Source organism: Salmo salar, chromosome 29 (genome assembly GCF_965601325.2).
Source record: "Salmo salar chromosome 29, fSalSal1, whole genome shotgun sequence".
Taxonomy (NCBI): Eukaryota; Metazoa; Chordata; class Actinopteri; order Salmoniformes; family Salmonidae; genus Salmo; species Salmo salar.
In genome coordinates, this window is record NC_138319.1 from 29,292,674 (window position 1) to 29,313,995 (window position 21,322).

Genomic DNA, 21,322 nt, shown 5'->3' on the forward strand with positions numbered 1-21,322 from the left:
TGGTCCCCCATGGGAATCGTACCAACAACCTCTACCAACTGAGCCACATCATCACATCACATAATCAATTACTGTATTGGTCATTGTTTTATCTCCATGGTGATGGAAAGTCTACAGGAACTAACCTAGATGACCAGCCTATGTACAATACAGTAATGTACATTTACATTAAGTCGTTTGTAAGGATAGTAAATTAATACTGCACAAAAAGTGGTTGTTTTCCATGTTATTTGGTCAAGAAAAATATTTAATTTGATGTGGATGTTTTGTGTCTTTGACCATAACTTTGCACCTTTTGATGTAAATGTTTGAGGACAGGGTTTTGTTCTTTGTAAAATTCCATTAGAATGACAATCGCAGAGAAAAGGATAGGGCAACAACTCTTACAATATCCCACTATTGAATCCTGCAAGACACTTTTCTTAAATAAACGAGCTTTTTTGCAGAGATGCTGAAAAAAATATTTTACCCTAACTACAGATGTCTACTGTATATCTAATACTAGTGTGAAATTGTTATTTTTTTCTTCAAAAATATTACAAAAAAAATAAAATACTATTTTTTCCAAAAAGGATATAGATTTTGTTGAAAAAAGTATATATATTTTTTTATTCTGATTTTTCAGGGGGTGCTGAAGCACCCTCCGCAACCCTACTTCCTGCGGCTATGCTCACTACAAGGTCAAGCATCCTTTGGGGATTCTATCCAGTCAGTAATCGGATTACTGTAAAACCTATTGAATTTAATTTGCCCTGGCAGCCTGCGCGTGGCACGGGATTCCTCTGTCAACAAGCGGTCGCCAGGTGAGGCAGACAAGCCAGACGTGCGTTCACCAGCATCCAGCACCTCATAGGCTAATAGCCTACTAATTCAAAGAGTTGATAAAACCATTGTAGAACCGATTCAACTATTATTGACAAGGTGAGATGATAAGGACTTTATTTGGAGCCTTGACCTAGCCTAGCCTATATATTTTTTATGGATAAAATGCCGACCACAAGGGTCATCAAGCAAAAGCCTGTTATTGAAACAAAAACAAGAGTCGTCGAAGTGAAAACAAAACCGGTTGAAACGAAACCAGCATCGATAACTCAACACAAAGTCACAGCTCCTCGCAAACCGCGGGCGTCGAGCTGTCCCAGATGTATCCATAGTGACCGATGCGAGACCACGAAGACCCAGCAGCAGGTCAAGTTGTGCGCCCCCAGGTGCGATAGGAGAGCGAGATCAACCTCCACCGCTCCCAAATCAACACTCTCCTCTTCGAAATCAGCTGTGCTCTGCCAAAAACCAACAGCCACATCTCCAAAATCAACTGTAACTTCTTCAAAGTCTAAAGAAGCATCTCAGGCGGGGCAGGAAGAGGAACGGACTTCGAGACCCAGGGCGCACTATGCAATTCAGAGGTGAGAGGGACAGCTGAAGAACCTTTCCTCCTCAAGAAGGCCCGATGGGTAGTCAACCCTGATCCCGGAGAGTTGCTGGGTTTGAATGCTTATAGGCCAGTCCAGGCTCCAGCCCTGCTCAGACACACAGGATTCTCAGCTGGGACCTTTGATTAGCTGAAACAGTTGTGTTACTCTATAGCAAGGTTGGAATGAAAGCCTGCACACCCAGTCGCTCTCCAGGAGGGTTGGTCACTCATGCCCTATTAGAGGACTCCTATAGCCTACCTCAATATACTCTAGGCCTATGTGTATGGTTATTTGCAGGTGTGTCGTGTTGTGTACAGCTAGCTGGTAGCTGGAAATAGCTCTGTCTTCAGCGCCAAGCCATCTGCTGCTGGTCGTGTAATCCTACCTCTCACCAGCTGGCACCCAGGTGCTGTGTCACGCTCTGTTCCCTCACCAGATCCTGTTCGCCCTTTATTACATGTTACAAACTGTCACTTAGACGTTTGGCATTTGAATTTCAGAGTAGCTTAGCTGAAAGCCTGTCCAATTTGATGTAAACTGCCAGACTGGCTTGTCATCTTGGCATTACATTATATTTAATTCATTTCTGTTTCTCGGTTTCAGTCACAAAGCTTTCACGGTCATCCCCCCTAACCCCAAGAAAAGAATAGAGATCCAGCGAAGTGAGTCCTTTGTCTTTCACAGTGTCACAAAACACAGCCAGGAATGTGATTGTCATCATCATTATCACCCTCTTCCTCCTGTTCCTCCACACCATCATCATCCTCATCTAGGATCAGCCTAGAGGGGGAAGCCTTAAAATGAATTGCTGTGTTCATTTGTTGATTGGGGGGAGGGAGGGGGGGGGGGGTGTTTTAATTGGTTGATTGAGGGCGTGTGTGTCTCTGATTGGTGTGCAGAGGCGGAGGCGGAGCTTGCTGCTTTGGAGGATCTGAGGCTGAGCAGAGCCACACCCTATGTGTCCATTGACCCCAGCAGTGTTGGTGAGACATAGCTACAGATTGTAACACCAGATAATGTGATTTAACCCCACAATTTCACATTTATACTGGTAGTTACAGTTGTGGCTATACAAAACGTCGGCGGAGATTTTTAAAGTAACCTGGTATTGGCGATACTATCTTCGTCCTCGATTCGTGGAAACAGCAGTCTCGTAAAATATATGTGTCTAGTTGCAGGGGGTTTGTTTGAATTTAGAAAATGCTCTGTTATAAAAATAAATATAAATGTTTTGCGCCTTGAAGTAATTGAACAATGTGTATGGCACCACTGGGGCAGCAGGTAGCCTAGCGGTAAAGCGTGTTGAGCCAGTAACACAAAGGTTGCTGTTTTGAAAATCTGTCGACGTGCCCTTGACGAAGACGCTTAACCCTAATTGCTCCTGTAAATCAATCTGGACAACAGCATCTCCTAAATGACATGTAAATGTATTTTTCAAATCTTCTCTCATTGATTGAGACAGATGGGTCCACGATGACAGACACCTGTCTCGATCAATGAGAGAAGACTTGAAATAGACAAGATGGCGGGGTACACATTGTTGGATTGCTTCATGGAGCAAAACCTTTATTTATTTTTAATAACGGAGCATTTTCTAAATTCAAACGGACCCCTTGCAACTGGACACTGACATTTTATGAGACTCCTGTTTCCACTAATTGAGGTTGAAGATATTATCGCCAATACCAGGTTAGTTGAAAAATCTCTGCCTACGTTTTGTATAGCCACACCTGTAACTACTAGTATAATGGTTCAGTTTTGGGGAGTTACAATCTGTAGCTAGGTGACACACACACACACACACACACACACACACACACACACACACACACACAACAAAACATCTCCAAGCACATAGATGCAGTGATAAACAAGGTGAGTCCTTGGAGAGTTAAATGTCTGGTTAATAATGAGTCTAATTAGTATGACATGCTCTAACATGTTTCACAGCAACCAGCATACTCTCCCTTGTGGAGCACTGTCTGGAGAATACCAGCATACTCTCCCTTGTGGAGCACTGTCTGGAGAATACCAGCATACTCTCCCTTGTGGAGCACTGTCTGGAGAATACCAGCATACTCTCCCTTGTGGAGCACTGTCTGGAGAATACCAGCATACTCTCCCTTGTGGAGCACTGTCTGGAGAATACCAGCATACTCTCCCTTGTGGACCACTGTCTGGAGAATACCAGCATACTCTCCCTTGTGGAGCACTGTCTGGAGAATACCAGCATACTCTCCCTTGTGGAGCACTGTCTGGAGAATACCAGCATACTCTCCCTTGTGGAGCACTGTCTGGAGAATACCAGCATACTCTCCCTTGTGGAGCACTGTCCGGAGAATACCAGCATACTCTCCCTTGTGGAGCACTGTCTGGAGAATACCAGCATACCCTCCCTTGTGGAGCACTGTCTGGAGAATACCAGCATACTCTCCCTTGTGGAGCACTGTTTGGAGACGTTACTGTGTCTCTGTCAGTAGATGTATCTGCTGTAGTGCTGTTTATAGCCACAAGGGCGCACCATGGTACAACTATTTGTTTTAGCTTATATGAGACAGGTGGATTCCGTAAAATTGTGTGTGTGTGTGTGTGTGTGTGTGTGTGTGTGTGTGTGTGTGTGTGTGTGTGTGTGTGTGTGTGTGTGTGTGTGTGTGTGTAGGTGGGTGTCTGAGTCTGGAGGAGGTGCGGCTAAAGCAGCAGCAGGAAATGCAGGCCAGGAGGAAGCAGAGACAGGTGAGACACACGCACACACTGAGTGGGAGATATTGTCAGGCTATTGGATGTGATGATAATATAGTGGATCTGTTCATATTTATTCTTTATATATTGTTTCAGATGAAGAAATATATGTTTGAGACGTCACCAGTGGTGTTGGGATGAAGACTGAGCCACAGAGAGACAGAAAGCTGAAGTTATCATTAATAAAGTACAGATGCATCATCATCATGTGAATGATGCTTGTTGCCTGTATGTCTAAGTCCAGCACAGCAATCAATATCTACAATGTTTCAGTGTCACACTGCATTATTTTATATTTTGTACCAAATACATTTCATGTTAGTTTCATTTAGTAAAAAAAAACAATTGTTAAGTAGGCTACAAAAGTTCTACTTCCATCCTTCTGTTTAGTGAGAATCACAATGAACTGTACAAATGGCTGTTGATCTTATATACTGCATGGCTGCAGAACATTGTACTCCTTCTCTTTATCCTCATCGTTCAGGCTTTCTATGTTTATAAAGTAACACGTGAATAAAACCCTCCTATGGAATGCTTCTGAGGTTTACTTTGAAAAGACTGACTACAGCATCCAACCACTGTCATTCTAATGATGACACAACCCAATACAGTCCCTCCTCTCCTCCCATAGTCAGGTGTGTTTGGTATACCATTTAACCTACAGAAGATTTGTGTTAGCTCTTGTGACACAGACACAATAAAGGCGAGGGGCTTAATCATGGGCTGTGTCTGTTTTGAGATTGCAATTTAGTGGTGATATTATTCTTTATTTTGTGAGCTGTGCGTACAGGGCGTCAAATGGCCTGGCCCTCCTCATCACGTGATCTTGGTTTCCTGGTCTCTCAAAACTCCACCTCCTACCTGACTTCCCCGTCAGAAGTTTAATGTGTTAACATCGATGGTTGACGTTAATCTCTCATGCGTTCTCTAAACGACCTGCTCGGAGAAACCACTGAACACAGAAAACACTGGGAGGAGAGAAATTACCTTTACAACTACCGTAAGAAATACATACTAAAAACAGGGATCTCACGCTGCTGCTTAATCACACTAGGTTTTTAACAATCAGAATCAAAAGTGAAAGTTAACTTTTGTACAAGGCTCGGTCATTCCAGAGGACGGATTGTCACAAGAACAAAATGGCTTCCAGATTATCTGTCCAAGAGGACGATCTATCCTGTGCTGTGTGCTGTGACATCTTCAAGGATCCCGTCATCCTGTCATGTAGTCACAGCTTCTGTAAAGCCTGTCTGCTGGAATACTGCAGGGGGAAGGCAGAACAGGAATGTCCAGTTTGCAGGAGAAGATCTTCAAGGGCAGATCCTCCCTGTAACCTGGTCTTAAAGAACCTGTGTGAGGCATTCTTACAGGAGAGGAGGCGGAGAGATTCAGGGGAGTCTGAGGAGCGCTGCAATCTGCACAACGAGAAACTCAAGCTCTTCTGTCTGGACGATAAACAGCCCATCTGTGTTGTGTGTCAGGCCTCCAGAAAACATAAAAACCACAACTGCTGCCCCATAGACGAAGCTGCACAGGACCACAGGGTACAGTAGAATACAAATAGTAATAGGAACACAGAAAAACTAAAAAGACAGCAATATTAAACAGCGGCCATTGTCTGCATATTAAGTGATAATGAAGAACTATAGTAGCACAGCATTCTAACCTGTATTCACGTCACATTTTAACATGGAAAAGGATGTTCCTAAAAATTCCCCATTGTTTATACACTTTGACCCCTCCATCTATTTCTCTCTCTCTCTCTCTCTCTCATATTCACTCAACATCTGCTTATGCTAGGAAGAACTCCAGACTGTCCTGAAGCCCTTACAGAAGAAGCTGAAGGTCTTTAATGAAGTTAAAGAAATCTGTGATGAAACAGCAAAGCATATTAAAGTAAGGAGAATGACTCAATAACATCGTGCAGAATATGTATGTTCCAGTGTTTATGTCGATAGTCTACTACCTTTCCTCTCACTGTCTCCAGAGCAGAATATGTATGTTCCAGTGTTTATGTGGATAGTTTACTACCTTTCCTCTCACTGTCTCCAGAGCAGAATATGTATGTTCCAGTGTTTATGTGGATAGTTTACTACCTTTCCTCTCACTGTCTCCAGAGCAGAATATGTATGTTCCAGTGTTTATGTGGATAGTTTACTACCTTTCCTCTCACTGTCTCCAGAGCAGAATATGTATGTTCCAGTGTTTATGTGGATAGTTTACTACCTTTCCTCTCACTGTCTCCAGAGCAGAATATGTATGTTCCAGTGTTTATGTGGATAGTTTACTACCTTTCCTCTCACTGTCTCCAGAGCAGAATATGTATGTTCCAGTGTTTATGTGGATAGTTTACTACCTTTCCTCTCACTGTCTCCAGAGCAGAATATGTATGTTCCAGTGTTTATGTGGATAGTTTACTACCTTTCCTCTCACTGTCTCCAGAGCAAGGCCCAGAGCACAGAGATACTGATTAGAAAGGCGTTTGAGAAGCTCCACCAGTTTCTACGAGAGGAAGAGGAGGTGAGGATAGCTGTTCTGAGGGAGGAAGAGGAGCAGAAGAGTCAGGTGATGAAGGAGAAGATTGAGGAGATGAGCAGAGGGATATCATCACTTTCAGACACAATCAGAGCCCTAGAGGAGGAGCTGAGAGCTGAAGACATCTCATTCCTCAAGGTCAGCACTGCACTCTCTAAATTGACAGGATGTGTTGGTATGTGTGTTGGTTGACTGATAAATATTGATTGATTGTTTAATTTAATCTTGTCTTCTGTTTTTTTCAGAACTATAAGGCCACAGTGGTAAGGTAGGTGATCTGCCTCCTATCTCTCTCTTCTCTGTGGTTCTGAACCCAACCCTACAGCAACAGCTGCACTGACTCCTGAATGTTCTTCCAGAACCCAGTGCACACTGCCGGATCCACAGCTGGTCTCAGGAGGGCTCATAGATGTCGCCAAACACCTGGGAAACCTGCAGTTCAGAGTCTGGGAGGAGATGCAGGGGATTGTGAAATACAGTGAGCATGACAGTTCTTCTAGATTGCGGAACACTGCGAATGAAACTAATACTATTACCTACTTAGCCAAAACAATAACCTTTTCTGCACAACAGTTTGTCATCTCTCATTATCTTCACATTACATTACAAATGCTAAACACCTTTTTGATAAAACGTCCACACACACAGCTAGGAGATTAGAGAGCGCACTTCATCAACAACAACAATCAACAAACAATAACAAAAATAATACCCTATCTCTGATCTCCCTCCTCAGATCCTGTGATTCTGGACCCCAACACTGCCAACCCAAATCTTCTCCTGTCTGAGGACCTGACCAGTGCCATATACAATGATGAGAGACAGCAGCTTCCTGACAACCCAGAGAGGTTTAATTACTATAAAATGGTCTTGGGCTCTGAGGGCTTTACCTCAGGGACACACAGCTGGGACGTTGAGGTAGGGTTCAATAAAGCCCTGGGTGTGATAGCAGAGTCCGTCCAGAGGAAGGCAAAAGTAGAAAGTGGATTTTGGTGTTTAAGCCTTTGGTGTGTAAGCACCTGTGATGCTTATGGTTATGATGTTGGTGGTGATATTAGATATAAAGTGGAGTCCCCACCGAGGCCAGACATCCAGCTCAGATTGACAAAGAAACCCCAGAGGATCAGAGTGCAGCTGGACTGGGACAGAGGAACGCTGTCATTCTCTGACCCTGATAATAACACATGTTTACACACTATTACACACACTTTCACTGAGAGAGTCTTTCCCTACCTTCTCAATGAATGTGCCCTCCAGCCAATGAGCATTTTACCAGGGTAAGCCTCTGTGATGGTGGAACAGAACACTTAGAGAGTCTGTGATGGTGGAACAGAACACTTAGAGCCTCTGTCTATAAGGGTGGAACAGAACACTTAGAGCCTCTGTCTAATGGTGGAACAGAACACTTAAAGCCTCTGTCTATAAGGGTGGAACAGAACACTTAGAGCCTCTGTCTATAAGGGTGGAACAGAACACTTAGAGCCTCTGTCTATAAGGGTGGAACAGAACACTTAGAGCCTCTGTCTATAATGGTGGAACAGAACACTTAGAGCCTCTGTCTAATGGTGGAACAGAACACTTAAAGCCTCTGTCTATAAGGGTGGAACAGAACAATAAGAGCCTCTGTCTAATGGTGGAACAGAACACTTAAAGCCTCTGTCTATAAGGGTGGAACAGAACACTTAGAGCCTCTGTCTAATGGTGGAACAGAACACTTAAAGCCTCTGTCTATAAGGGTGGAACAGAACACTTAGAGCCTCTGTCTATAAGGGTGGAACAGAACACTTAGAGCCTCTGTCTATAAGGGTGGAACAGAACACTTAGAGCCTCTGTCTATAATGGTGGAACAGAACACTTAGAGCCTCTGTCTGTAATGGTGGAACAGAACACTTAAAGCTTATACTGTAGAATATTATTTGTGTTTCTTGTCTCAGTTATGAATTGCTCTAAGCAGAAGACAGACAAAGCCTGGGAAGCAGTTAGTTAGGTAAACACATTAACTTAGCTATTTTCGAATGTAGCTGAAGCTATGGTTATTTTTAAATCCATGAGCCATGAAAAAATGTTTTTAATATTGAATTGTATAGATTTGAATTGGCTGAAAATAATTCGAATTTGTGATATAAATCAGTCAATATATAGTTTTAATATTTTGTCAAATGAATTTTAATAAAAACATACTGTATATTCTTGTAACTGAAGGAATAGGCTGGTAATTGCTGTCTTATTCATGTCATTCTCTGCTTCTACCAGTAGAGGGCAGAGTACACCACACATTTACTCTCTCACTCTCCAGCCACCACACACCTTCAGCCTGTCATTCTAATCATGACTCAACCCAAGAGAATCCTTCCTTCCCTCTCATGTGGCATTCAGGACAACTGGGAACTTGAGGAAAATAACGAGCTCCCACTGAAAAATCATTTAGAATAGTCATCCAACTCGGAATTCCTCTTTCTATAGCTCCGACCTTAATATTACTGACATCCTGATTTGATCTGGTTTTATTCTAAGTTCACAGTTGTCCTGAAAGCACCAATAGTCTGTTTGATATGTCTGCCTCTACTTACATTGTTTCCTCTCACACTTCACTCTAAATATGATAACACCAACCAGGTCAACACAACCAGGTTAACTTCTTATGGATGGTGGCAGTATTGAGTAGCTTGGATGACTGACGTGCCCAGAGTAAACTGCCTGCAACTCACTCCCAGAAACTAAGATATGCATATTATAACTGCCTACTACTCGGGCTCGGAACGTAGGATATGCATATTATTAGTAGATTTGGATAGACAACACTCTGAAGTTTCTAAAACTGTTTGAATGATGTCTGTGAGTATAACAGAACTCATATGGCAGGCAAAAACCTGAGAAAAAATCCAAACAGGAAGTGGTCTAGTATTTCAATTAATTCCCTATCCAAACTACAGTGTCTGTGTGGTCATTTTGCACTTCCTAAGGCTTCCACTAGATGTCAACAGTCTTTAGAACCTTGTTTGAGGCTTCTACTGTAAAGTGGGGATGAATAAGAGCTACTGGAGTCAGAACACTGCCAGCAGGGCATGAGCCTCAGGCATGCGCGCTCACGTGAGAGGTAGCTCAGTTCCATTGCATTTCTGAAGGCAAAGGATTTCTCCGGTTGAAACTTTATTGAGGATTTACGATAAAAACATCCTAAAGATTGATTCTATACATCGTTTGACATGTTTCTATGAGCTGTAATGGACATTTTTGAGTCTGACCTGCGCGTCCTGAATTTGGATTTGTGAACTGAAGGCGCAAACAAAAAGGAGGTATTTGGACATAAAGGATGAACTTTATCGAACAAAACAAACATTTATTGTGGAACTGGGATTCCTGGGAGTGCATTCTGATGAAGATCATCAAAGGTAAGTGAATATTTATAATGCTATTTCTGACTATTGTTGACTCCAACATGACGGATATATTGTATGGCATGTTTTTGTGTCTGAGCGCCGTACTCAGCTTATTGCTTTTTCGGTAAAGCTTTTTTGAAATCTGACACAGCGGTTGCATTAAAGAGAAGTTTATCTAAAGTTCCATGTATAACACTTGTATTTTCATGAACATTTATGATGAGTATTTCTGTAAATTGATGTGGCTCTCTGCAAAATCACTGGATGTTTTGGAGGCAAAAGATTACTGAACATAACGCCCCAATGTAAACTGAGCTTTTTGGATATAAATATGAACTTTATCGAACAAAACATACATGTATTGTGTAACATGAAGTCATATGAGTGTCATCTGATGAAGATCATCAAAGGTTAGTGATAAATTTTCTCTCTATTTCTGCTTTTTGTGACTCATCTCTTTGGCTGGAAAATGGCTGTTTTTTTGTGTGTAGGCGCTGACCTAACATAATCATATGGTTTGCTTTCGCCGTAAAGCCTTTTTGAAATCAGAAACGGTGGCTGGATTAACAAGAAGTAAAGCTTTAAAATGGTGTATAATACTTGTATGTTTGAGGAATTGTAATTATGAGATTTTTGTTGTTTTGAATTTGCCGCCCTGCACTTTCACTGGCTGTCGTCATATCGATCTCGCTAACGGGATTCAAGCCATAAGAAGTTTAACATAACCAGGTTAACACATCCAGGTCAACACAACCCGGTTAACACAACCAGACACCGACCAACGTGACAGTAGGGATCATGTGTATGTTTTTAAAGATGATTTATTTCAACAAGAAAAATCTGCAGTAAAAAAAACTTGTGTATAGTGGTTTATAGGAATAGTGGGGATTAAAGGTGAAGGGGTTTGTTCTGCCAGGGGAGGGGGTGGCGGGGGTTTGCAGTCTTCAGTCTTTCAGGAAAAGAGTTTTGATGTGAAATGGAGACAGATGACAGTGGAAGAGTAGCAGAGGGAGAATGGGATGAATGAACATTTATGCCTCGGCACATTCACCTGCAATAGAGAGGAGGGAGAAAAGAGTGAGATGATTTCTACCAGTGAAGCACATTCATATGTATTTGATCGCCATAATAATATTGCACATCTGTGTATGTGTGTGTGTTGTCGTACCGTTCTTGGGCAGGATAACAATGTTCCCAGAGAGGATTCCTGTATCCAGAGAGAACTGCATAAACTTCTTCTGGAGATCTGCGCTCACCTCTGGAGTGCGACCTATAACCACAACACAGCCAGGTTAACACAGCCAGGTTAACACAACATGACCAGGTTAACACACACAACCAGGTTAACCCAACCAAGTTAACACAACACGACCAGGTTAACACAACGAAGTTAACACACACAACCAGGTTAACACAACCAAGTTAATTAACACAACGCGGCCAGGTCAACACAACACTACCATGTTAACACAACACAACTGGGTTAACACAGTACAACCAGGTTAACACACACAACCAGGTTAACACAACACAACCCGGTAAACACAACAGAACCAAGTTAACATCAACACTACCAGGATAACACAACACAACCAGGTTAACACAAGACTACGAGGTTACCACAACCAGATTACCACAACCAGATTACCATAACACAACCAGGTTAACACAACCAGGTTAACACAACCAGGTTAACAGAACACAACCAGGTTAACACAGCACAACCAGGTTAACAGAACACAACCAGGTTAACACAACACAACCAGGTTAACACAACACTACCAGGTTAACACAACACTACCAGGTTAACAGAACACTACCAGGTTAACAGAACACTACCAGGTTAACAGAACACTACCAGGTTAACACAACACAACCAGGTTAACACAACACAACCTGTAACATGACCATGCTAAAACCAGAGACCAAAGTGAAACTGTGATGAATGACAGAAAACATGAGAATCTAAAGGTCTGAATTAATTTCAGACATGCAGACAGCCAGACAGACTTACTGTAGAGTTTGTTGAGCACGTCAGTTACTCCGTGTTTGGTCTTGATGGTGTGGATCAGAGCAAAGTCATCATACTGGACAGCTACCACACGCATGTCATTTTCATTGTTCCAACCTGAGAGAGGGAGAAAGACATGTAGTTAACTGTGTGTGTGTGTGTGTGTGTGTGTGTGTGTGTGTGTGTGTGTGTGTGTGTGTGTGTGTGTGTGTGTGTGTGTGTGTGTGTGTGTGTGTGTGTGAACTCACGCTGGCTGGTGAAGGTGAAGCGGCCTGGGATGTCAGTCTTCTTGGCCAGTTCGGTCATCCTCCAGCAAGAGCCATCAGCGCTGAGAGAAAGAGAGAAAGAGCAGCGTCAGTATGAGTGAAATGGACACACACACACACACACACACACACACACACACACACACACACACACACACACACACACACACACACACACACACACACACACACACACACACACACACACACACACACACACACACACAAACTCACTTCTGGTTGGCACAGCTGATTTCCAGGTCTCCTCCGGCAGTGGGCAGCAACATGGAAGTGCCCATCTTCATACCACCCTTACGTTTCACAAACCACTGGGCGTTGGTGGCAAATCCCACGACCCACCACTTACCAGCCATCTGGGGAGAGAGAGAATATAGTTCGAAGAAAAGGAAGAGCCACTATTCATTCATTCTCACAATGCAAATTGATGTGTGCAACGCCAGGGTTGTGGGTTCGATTCCCACGGGGGGCCAGTACAAAAAAATAAAAAAATGCAAGAAATGAAAATGAAATGTGTGAAATGTATGTATTCACTACTGTAAGTCGCTCTGGATAAGAGCGTCTGCTAAATGACAAAAATGTAAATGTAAATGATTCAATAGTCATGGCAGATGATCCACTGTCCTCTCTCTACTCTGACCCTCAACCCCAGAATCTCTTCTCTCTCTGCACTTGTACTGAACAGCACTCTTCTCTCAACTCTTTGCCTGCTCTCTTTTGTTGTTTTATCAGTTCTCTCAGTGTCTCTCTCTCTCACCTTCTCCAGGTTGAAGTCTTTCTGAGGCATGACGTCAACACAGGCGACCAGCGTAGCGCACAGCAGAACTCCCATTATGCTCAGCCTCATGGTTACAGATCGGTGTGTGTGACAGCTCGACTCTCCGGGGTGTGTGTGAGGAGGAAAATGAGTAAGGTGGGAGCTGACTGGGTGTCCTTATATCCTCCAACATTCTTCTCTTCTCCTCCCCTTTTGCTTCCAGTTAGTCCCAGCCCTCTCCATCCCTCAAAGATGTAAATCTCACCCTTACACAACTGCACGAGGAGGTGGGGGAGAAGTCAACAATGTAAGCAGAATGATTTGCTGCTGTCCTCCCCTTCTCTCTCCTCTCCCCCCCTTCTCTCTCCTCTCCTCCCCTTCTCTCTCCTCCTCTCCTCTCTCCTCTCCTTTCCCTCCCCACCTCTCCTCTCTACTCTTCTCTCCTTCTCTCTCCTCTTCTCTCCTTCTCTCTCCTCTCCTCTCTCCTCTCCTCCCCTTCTCTCTCCTCTCCTCCCCTTCTCTCTCCTCTATGCTCCTTTTCTCCTTCTCTTTCCTCTCCTCCTCCTTCTCCCCCAACAATGATAGGACTTATCTATTTAGACAAGTCTGATTCCTGGTCTGAACAACCTCCACCCTGAAATCCACATGTAAGCATGAAGACACACACACACGCACACATGAATGCACCAACACATATACACACAGTATCCTCAGAGTGAGGTAAAGCATAGTCCTCATGTTAACCCCATACCCTTCAGGGCTGCAACATGTGAGTTGTAACATTCCTCTGTCAGTCACGACATTTAACACTGTGCAGGACAGAACATGGGTTTACATAGGTCATGTAACGCTGGGGTTTGGGGTGAATTATTCCTGAAGGATACATTACTTTGAGGTCTGAAGGTTACATAATCTCCTGGAGAACATATAACTCTGAATGGTACATAACTCCTGGAGAACATATAACTCTGAATGTTACATAACTCCTGGAGGACATATAACTCTGAATGTTACATAACTCCCGGAGGACATATAACTCTGAATGTTACATAACTCCTGGAGGACATATAACTCTGAATGGTACATAACTCCTGGAGGTTATATAACTCTGAATGGTACATAACTCCTGGATGTTATATAACTCTGAATGGTACATAACTCCTGGATGTTATATAACTCTGAATGGTACATAACTCCTGGATGTTATATAACTCTGAATGGTACATAACGCCTGTTGGTTATATAACTCTGAATGGTACATAATGCCTGTTGGTTATATAACTCTGAATGGTACATAACGCCTGTTGGTTATATAACTCTGAATGGTACATAACGCCTGTTGGTTATATAACTCTGAATGTACATAACTTTGAGGATACATAACTTCCCTGAACTCTCTTTTTTTTCTGATGGAGGCAGGCAGAGTCTTGTAGGCAGGGAGTCTGTTACATAATACACACACATAAACACACACACTCTCTCTGGGATGTTTAGGGTGGGGCTACTGGTTTGCAGAATCATAACACAGTTGTATAAAAAAATATAATTAAAAAACGGACCCCTCCAGACTACATCTGGGAGATGAGCGTTGTAGAAATGTTGTGACCATAGTGACGACATTGTAGACAATTTATAGGAAAACGCACACACACACAAAATAAATTCAGTCATTTTAATGTGTCATATGTTTCTGAGCAGTCAGAACTCGGGCTCGGTCGCCCTTTGAATCTTCCTCAACATATTGGCTGTGTAGAAGAGATGAAACAAGCTCAGAACGACCACAGAAACGAAGACTCTAACTATACGAACTAAATAAACTTGGAGAAAAAACAATGAGAAACAACAATATAATTACATGCAAATGTTTCTATAGCATATCGAATTTGGGCTGCGTGTTCAAAATTAGGTAACAGTTAGATAAACTTGTTTATGCAATTTATATAACTGATTGTTACGCAAGTACCTTTCAACACCCTGCAAGTACCTTTCAACATATTGAATATTCGGTGGATATTTAAAAAATAAAGTTTTACAATCCACACCTTTTTTATATATAGGCCTACATTAAAAAAAAGTAAGATTTCGTATTTCAATCGTCATTAGATCTTTAACAAAGTGTGCCATGACTATAAAAATGGTATATTCTTAATCAGGGGTGGATGGAGAAGATCAAAATCAACAACCAAAAAAAGGTGTGGATCGTTCTGCATCCCCCCGATTCAGAATATACCATTTTCATAGTCATGGCATGATTGGTTCAATAGCTAGTTATGAGAGAAAAATCAATATCCACGGAATATTCCGTATAAAACTACTTTTATCTCAGTATAAAATACATTTTACCTCGGTGCCTGACCGGTGCCTTTTCCACCGATCTGCATCTCTCTCATTCCTCCCTCTACAGATGCAGCTCTGCAGCGCATCCCAATACAACCCAGAGAATCCGTCTACATGTCACCGCTACTCAGCCTACTGTATAAGAAGTCTATCGTCTATATTCATATGGTTGTAGCCTATATATTGTGAATCCATTCTAAAGTAGACACATTTTAGCTCCACGATGCACAGCCGTTGATAAGGTCTCATAGCTACCAACGGTTGGACGAAGTTCTGAAATTGTATACTGATGACATGCATTGACGTACTGGACACACCCGCAGCACCAGCAAGGCGCGAGGCCCACGAGCTCTGGGGGCCCATGCTCCTGTCATGGATTTGATTTTTTAAATTCAGTAAATCATTTTGACAGTAACCCTCCCTAAAGTCATTCATAAATCGTTTACATTTCCAGATGTAGTAGGAAGCAAAGTGTTTGTTTCAGGAACATGACTGAAAAAGTGCCTCAGGACTTGACATCCTTTTGAGTGAACGTATAAGGGCATATCGCTGAACAAATGCTGTGGTCAAGGCTACGATGGCACCAGTACAATGAGTGGAGCTTATTCAGGTGTTCAAAAGCGAATATCAGACCGAGAGCCTAATGCCTCTTAGATAGTTCTTTATGAGTTTTAGTTAAGAAAACGATCTCTGCAGAAGCTACAGTTACAGGGATGGTAAAAACACATTGATTACTGTAGCAACATCAGGGAAACTGGGCAGAAGGAAGGAGGGCTTCAAATACTACAGTTCTGCAACATATTTAATTGAGCCTCTCATTCGCCTTAATTGCCTCCTCAACAAGTTACGGAAAGAGACGAACTGTATAGGAAGCTCTGGGGACAGGTCGTCTGGGTACTATACAGCCAATATATTGGCAGATGCAAACAGATGATCGTCTTCTGCAGAAAACAGTTCTTGACGTCTTAACAAAAAAGCGGTTTGCGATTTACTTCATTCTGGTAAAGCGGTATTTGAGTTGCGTGGTTGCAAATATCAAAAATCCCTTATTAGTGGCATATCTCGTTATGCATCATTCAAGACTAAGTTTAAATTGTGTGCAATGCACAATGTCTCAGGAAAGACTGTCTGGGTTGGCAATACTCAGTATAGAAACAGTTGGGCCTGCAACCTGGACCTACAGGCCATGGTAAAAACATTTGCACACATGACAGGAGGACTTCAGGAGACCAGAGAAGTCTCTTAAGTTGGATTTGATTGAAATGAATTTACCGTGAATAATGCATCCCATTTATTTAAGCTATTAGCCAGATAAAACCAGCGTTCAACAATAGTGGCTGGATTGATCCTCAAACCGACTCCTTTTTTCCTCATTGTTAGGCTATTTGACGTGTCATTTTTATAAAACGTTTATAAATAGCATCTAAATACACTATATATACAAAAGTATGTGGACATCCCTTCAAATGAGTGGATTTGCTATTTCAGCCACACCCGTTGCTGACAGGTGTATAAAATTGAGCACCATAGAGAAACATTGGCAGTAGAATGGCTTTCCTGAAGAGCTCAGTGACTTTCAAAGTGGCACCGTCATAGGATGGCACCTTTCCAACAAGTCAGTTCATCAAATTTCTGGGTTGCTACATCTGCCCCGGTCAACTGTAAGTGCTGTTATTGTGAAGTGGAAAAGTTTAGGAGCAACAACTGCTCAGTCATGAAGTGGTAGGCCACACAACCTAACAGAATGGGAATACAGAGAGCTGAAGCGCATAGCATGTCAAAATTGTTTGTCCTCTGTTGCAAGCTAAAGAGTAGAGTTACCGCTTTCAAGGAGCGGGACTCTAACCCGGACGCTTATAAGAAATCCCGCTATGCCCTCCAATGAACCATCAAACAGGCAAAGCGTAAAGACAGGACTAAGATTGAATCGTACTACACCGGCTCCAACGCTCGTCTGATGTGGCAGGGCTTGCAAACTATTGCGGACTACAAAGGGAAGCACCGCTGCGAGCTGTCCATTAACACGAGCCTACCAGACGAGATAAATAACTTATATGCTCGCTTCGAGGTAAGCAACACTGAAGCATGCATGAGAGCATCAGCTGTTCCGGATGACAGTGTGATCGCGCTCTCCGTAGCCGATGTGAATAAGACCTTTAAACAGGTCAACATTCACAAGGCCGCGGGGCCAGACGGATTACCAGAATGTGTACTCCAAGGATGCGCTGACCATCCGGCGAGTGTCTTTACTGACATTTTTAACCTGTCCCTGACTGAGTCTGTAATACCAACATATTTAAGCAGACCACCATAGTCCATGTTCACAAGAACACCAAGGCAACCTGCCTAAATGACTACAGACCCATAGCACTCACATCTGTCGCCATGAAGTGCTTTGAAAGGCTGGTCATGGCTCACATCCACACCATTATCCCAGTAACCCTAGACCCACTCCAATTTGCATACCGCCCTCACAGATCCACAGATGATGCAATCTCTATTGCACTCCACACTGCCCTTTCCCACCTGGACAAAAGGAACACCTACGTGAGAATGCTATTCATTCACTACAACTCAGTGTTCAACTAAGGACCTGAGACTAAACACCTTCCTCTGCAACTGGATCCTGGACTTCCTGACGGGCCGCCCCAGGTGGTAAGGGTAGGTAACAACACATCTGCCACTCTGATCCTCAACACAGGGGCCCCTCAGGGGTGTGTGCTCAGTCCCCTCCTGTACTCCCTGTTCACCCCTGACTGCATGGCCAAGCAGGATTCCAACACCATCATTACGTTTGCAGACGACACAACAGTGGTAGGCCTGATCACTGACAACGATAAGACAGACTATAGGGAGGAGGTCAGAGACCTGGCAGTGTGGTGCCAGGATAACAACCTCTCCCTCAACGTGATCAAGACAAAGGAGATGATTGTGGACTGGTATGGCAACTGCACATCCTCCAACCGCAAGGCACTACAATGGGTAGTGTGTACAGCCCAGTACATCACTGGGGCCAACCTTCCTGCCGTCCAGGGCCTCTAAACCAGGCGGTCAGAGGAAGAACCAAAAAATTGCTAAGGACTTCAGCCACCCAAGTCATAGACTGTTCTCTCTGATACTGCATGGCAAGTGGTACCGGAGCGCCAAATCTATGTCAAAAAGGCTTCTTAACAGCTTCTACCCCCAAGCCATAAGACTCCTGAACAGCTAATCAAATGGCTACCTGGACTATTTGCATTGTCCCCACCCCCATTTTTATGCTGCTGCTACTCTCTGTTTATTATCCATGCATAGTCACTTTACCTCTAACTACATGTACAGTTGAAGTCGGAAGTTTACATACACCTTAGCCAAATACATTTAAACTCAGTTTTTCACAATTCCTGACAATTAATCCTAGTAAAGAGTCACTGTATTAGGTCAGTTTGGATCACCGCTTTATTTTAAGAATGTGAAATGTCAGAATAATAGTGGAGAGAATGATTTATAGCTTTTATTTCTTTCATCACATTCCTAGTGGGTCAGAAGTTTACATACATTCAATTAGTATTTGGTAGCATTGCCTTTAAATTGTTTAACTTGGGTCAAATGTTTCGGGTAGCCTTCCACAAGCTTCCCACAATAAGTTGGGTGAATTCTGGCCCATTCCTCCTGACAGAGCTGGTGTAACTGAGTCAGGTTTGTAGGCCTCCTTGCTCGTACACGCTTTTTCAGTTCTGCCCGCAAATTTTCTATGGGCTTGAGGTCAGGGCTTTGTGATGGCCACTCCAATACCTTGACTTTGTTGTCCTTAAGCCATTTCGCCACAACTTTGGAAGTATGCTTGGGGTTATTGTCCATTTGGAAGACCTTTTTGCGACCAAGCTTTAACTTCCTGACTGATGTCTTGAGATGTTGCTTCAATATATCTACATCACTTTCCTATCTCATGATGCCATCGATTTTGTGAAGTGCACCTTGTCTCTCCTGCAGCAAAGCACCCCCACAACATGATGCTGCCACCTCCGTGCTTCACGGTTGGGATGGTGTTCTTCGGCTTGCAAGCGTCCCCCGTTTTCCTCCAAATATAACGATGGTCATTATGGCCAAATAGTTCTATTTTTGTTTCATCAGACCAGAGGACATTTACCCCAAAAGTACAATCTTTGTCCCAATGTGCAGTTGCAAACCGTAGTCTGGCTTTTTTATGGCGGTTTTGGAGCAGTGGCTTCTTCCTTGCTGAGCGGCCTTTCAGGTTATGTCGATACATGACTCATTTTAGTGTGGATATAGATACTTTGTACCTGTTTCCTCCAGCATCTTCACAAGGTCCTTTGCTGTTGTTCTGGGACTGATTTGCACTTTTCACACCAAAGTACGTTCATCTCTAGGAGACAGAACACGTCTCCTTCCTGAGCGGTATGACGGCTGCGTGGTCCCATGGTGTTTATACTTGCGTACTATTGTTTGTACAGATGAACGTGGTACCTTCAGGTGTTTGAAAATTGCTTCCAAGGATGAATCAGACTTGTGGAGGTCTACATTTTCTTCTGAGCACTGAGTTTGAAGGTAGGCATTGAAATACATCCACAGGTACACCTCCAATTGACTCAAATTATGTCAAGTGACCTATCAGAAGCTTCTAAAGCCATTTGCTGGAATTTTCCAAGCTGTTTAAAAGCACAGTCAACTTAGTGTATGTAAACTTCTGACCCACTGGAATTGTGATACAGTGAATTATAAGTGAAATAATTTGTCTGTTAACAATTGTTGGAACATTGACTTGTGTCATGCCCAAAGTAGATGTCCTAACTGACTTGCCCAAAATATAGTTTGTTAACTTTTTAGTGACAGGGGGCAGTATTCGGAAATTCGGATTAATGTTGGCCCAAATTAAACTGCCTACTACTCGGGCTCGGAAGGTAGGATATGCATATTATTAGTTGATTTGGATAGAAAACACTCTGAAGTTTCTAAAACTGTTTGAATGATGTCTGTGAGTATAATAGAACTCATATGGCAGGCAAAAACCTGAGAATAAATCCAACCAGGAGGTGACTTGTAGTTCTTCTATCTAATCCCTATTCAAACTACAGTGTCTGAGGGGTCATTTTGCACTTCCTTAGGCTTCCATTGGCTGTCAACAGCCTTTAGAAACTTGTTTCATCCGTCTACTGTTACTGGGCAGAGAATAGGAGCTCAGTCAATCAGTGGACTGCCTGGGACCAGTGAGTTGTTTACTGCGCGGGCACATTGGCGCGCCTCTCCTTCTTTTTCCTCTGTAATGAATACGCTATTGTCCGGTTGGAATATTATCAACGTTTTATGTTAAAAAGACCCCAAGGGTTGATTGTAAACATCGTTTGACATGTTTCTATGAACGGTAATGGAACTATTTGACTTTTCGTCTCTGGTTCTGCGCTCTCGCGTTATGCCTTTGGATTAGTGACCTGAACGTGCGAACAAAATGTAGCTATTTGGACATAAATATGGAGTATTTCGAACAACAATAACATTTCTTGTGGAAGTGGGAGTCCTGGGAGTGCATTCCGATGAAGATCAGCAAAGGTAAGGGAAGATTTATAACACTAATTCTGAGTTTAGTTGACTCCAGAACTTGGCGGGTAAGTGTATAGCTTGCTTTGATGGCTGAGCTCTGTACTCAGAATATTGAAAAATGTGCTTTCGCCGAAAAGCTATTTTAAAATCTGACTCAGCGGTTGCATTAAGGAGTAGTATATCTATAATTCTTTCAATAACTGTTGTAAAGTTTATCAATGTTTATGATGAGTATTTTTGTAAATTGATGTGCTCATTCACCGGAAGTTTTGGTGGGAATACATTTTCTGAACATCACGCGCCAATGTAAAATGGGGTTTATGGAT

The 21,322-nt window shown here is 42.8% G+C and overlaps 3 protein-coding genes across 3 annotated transcripts; 2 read left to right on the top strand and 1 right to left on the bottom strand.

Annotated features, from left to right (window-relative positions):
• Positions 1 to 838: 838 nt before the first annotated feature.
• Positions 839 to 4,686, top strand: zgc:194621 (uncharacterized). Its single transcript, XM_014181631.3, has 5 exons — positions 839 to 1,406; positions 2,019 to 2,077; positions 2,315 to 2,398; positions 4,075 to 4,148; positions 4,251 to 4,686. The coding sequence occupies exons 1-5, from the start codon at positions 979 to 981 to the stop codon at positions 4,293 to 4,295; spliced, it is 690 nt and encodes a 229-aa protein (XP_014037106.1). The 5' UTR covers positions 839 to 978; the 3' UTR covers positions 4,296 to 4,686.
• Positions 4,687 to 5,007: 321 nt separating this feature from the next.
• On the top strand, positions 5,008 to 8,885 carry LOC106590539 (nuclear factor 7, brain). Its single transcript, XM_082970781.1, has 6 exons — positions 5,008 to 5,698; positions 5,955 to 6,050; positions 6,597 to 6,827; positions 6,935 to 6,957; positions 7,049 to 7,167; positions 7,426 to 8,885. The coding sequence occupies exons 1-6, from the start codon at positions 5,294 to 5,296 to the stop codon at positions 7,968 to 7,970; spliced, it is 1,419 nt and encodes a 472-aa protein (XP_082826907.1). The 5' UTR covers positions 5,008 to 5,293; the 3' UTR covers positions 7,971 to 8,885.
• Positions 8,886 to 10,872: 1,987 nt separating this feature from the next.
• On the bottom strand, positions 10,873 to 13,284 carry LOC106590529 (lipocalin). Its single transcript, XM_014181632.3, has 6 exons — positions 13,122 to 13,284; positions 12,581 to 12,720; positions 12,329 to 12,408; positions 12,084 to 12,197; positions 11,238 to 11,339; positions 10,873 to 11,120 (listed from the first exon to the last, which is right to left on the bottom strand). The coding sequence occupies exons 1-6, from the start codon at positions 13,209 to 13,211 to the stop codon at positions 11,101 to 11,103; spliced, it is 546 nt and encodes a 181-aa protein (XP_014037107.1). The 5' UTR covers positions 13,212 to 13,284; the 3' UTR covers positions 10,873 to 11,100.
• Between the last annotated feature and the right edge of the window lie 8,038 nt (positions 13,285 to 21,322).

Coding starts and splice junctions, on each gene's coding strand:
- zgc:194621 (XM_014181631.3), top strand. CDS start 979: ATGGATAAAATGCCGACCACAAGGGTCATCAAGCAAAAGCCTGTTATT. Junction 2,078..2,314: donor AAGAATAGAGATCCAGCGAA/GTGAGTCCTTTG, acceptor ATTGGTGTGCAG/AGGCGGAGGCGGAGCTTGCT. Junction 2,399..4,074: donor CATTGACCCCAGCAGTGTTG/GTGAGACATAGC, acceptor GTGTGTGTGTAG/GTGGGTGTCTGAGTCTGGAG.
- LOC106590539 (XM_082970781.1), top strand. CDS start 5,294: ATGGCTTCCAGATTATCTGTCCAAGAGGACGATCTATCCTGTGCTGTG. Junction 5,699..5,954: donor AAGCTGCACAGGACCACAGG/GTACAGTAGAAT, acceptor TGCTTATGCTAG/GAAGAACTCCAGACTGTCCT. Junction 6,828..6,934: donor AAGACATCTCATTCCTCAAG/GTCAGCACTGCA, acceptor TGTTTTTTTCAG/AACTATAAGGCCACAGTGGT.
- LOC106590529 (XM_014181632.3), bottom strand. CDS start 13,211: ATGAGGCTGAGCATAATGGGAGTTCTGCTGTGCGCTACGCTGGTCGCC. Junction 12,409..12,580: donor ATCAGCTGTGCCAACCAGAA/GTGAGTTTGTGT, acceptor TCTTTCTCTCAG/CGCTGATGGCTCTTGCTGGA. Junction 11,340..12,083: donor CGTGCTCAACAAACTCTACA/GTAAGTCTGTCT, acceptor TTGTGGTTATAG/GTCGCACTCCAGAGGTGAGC.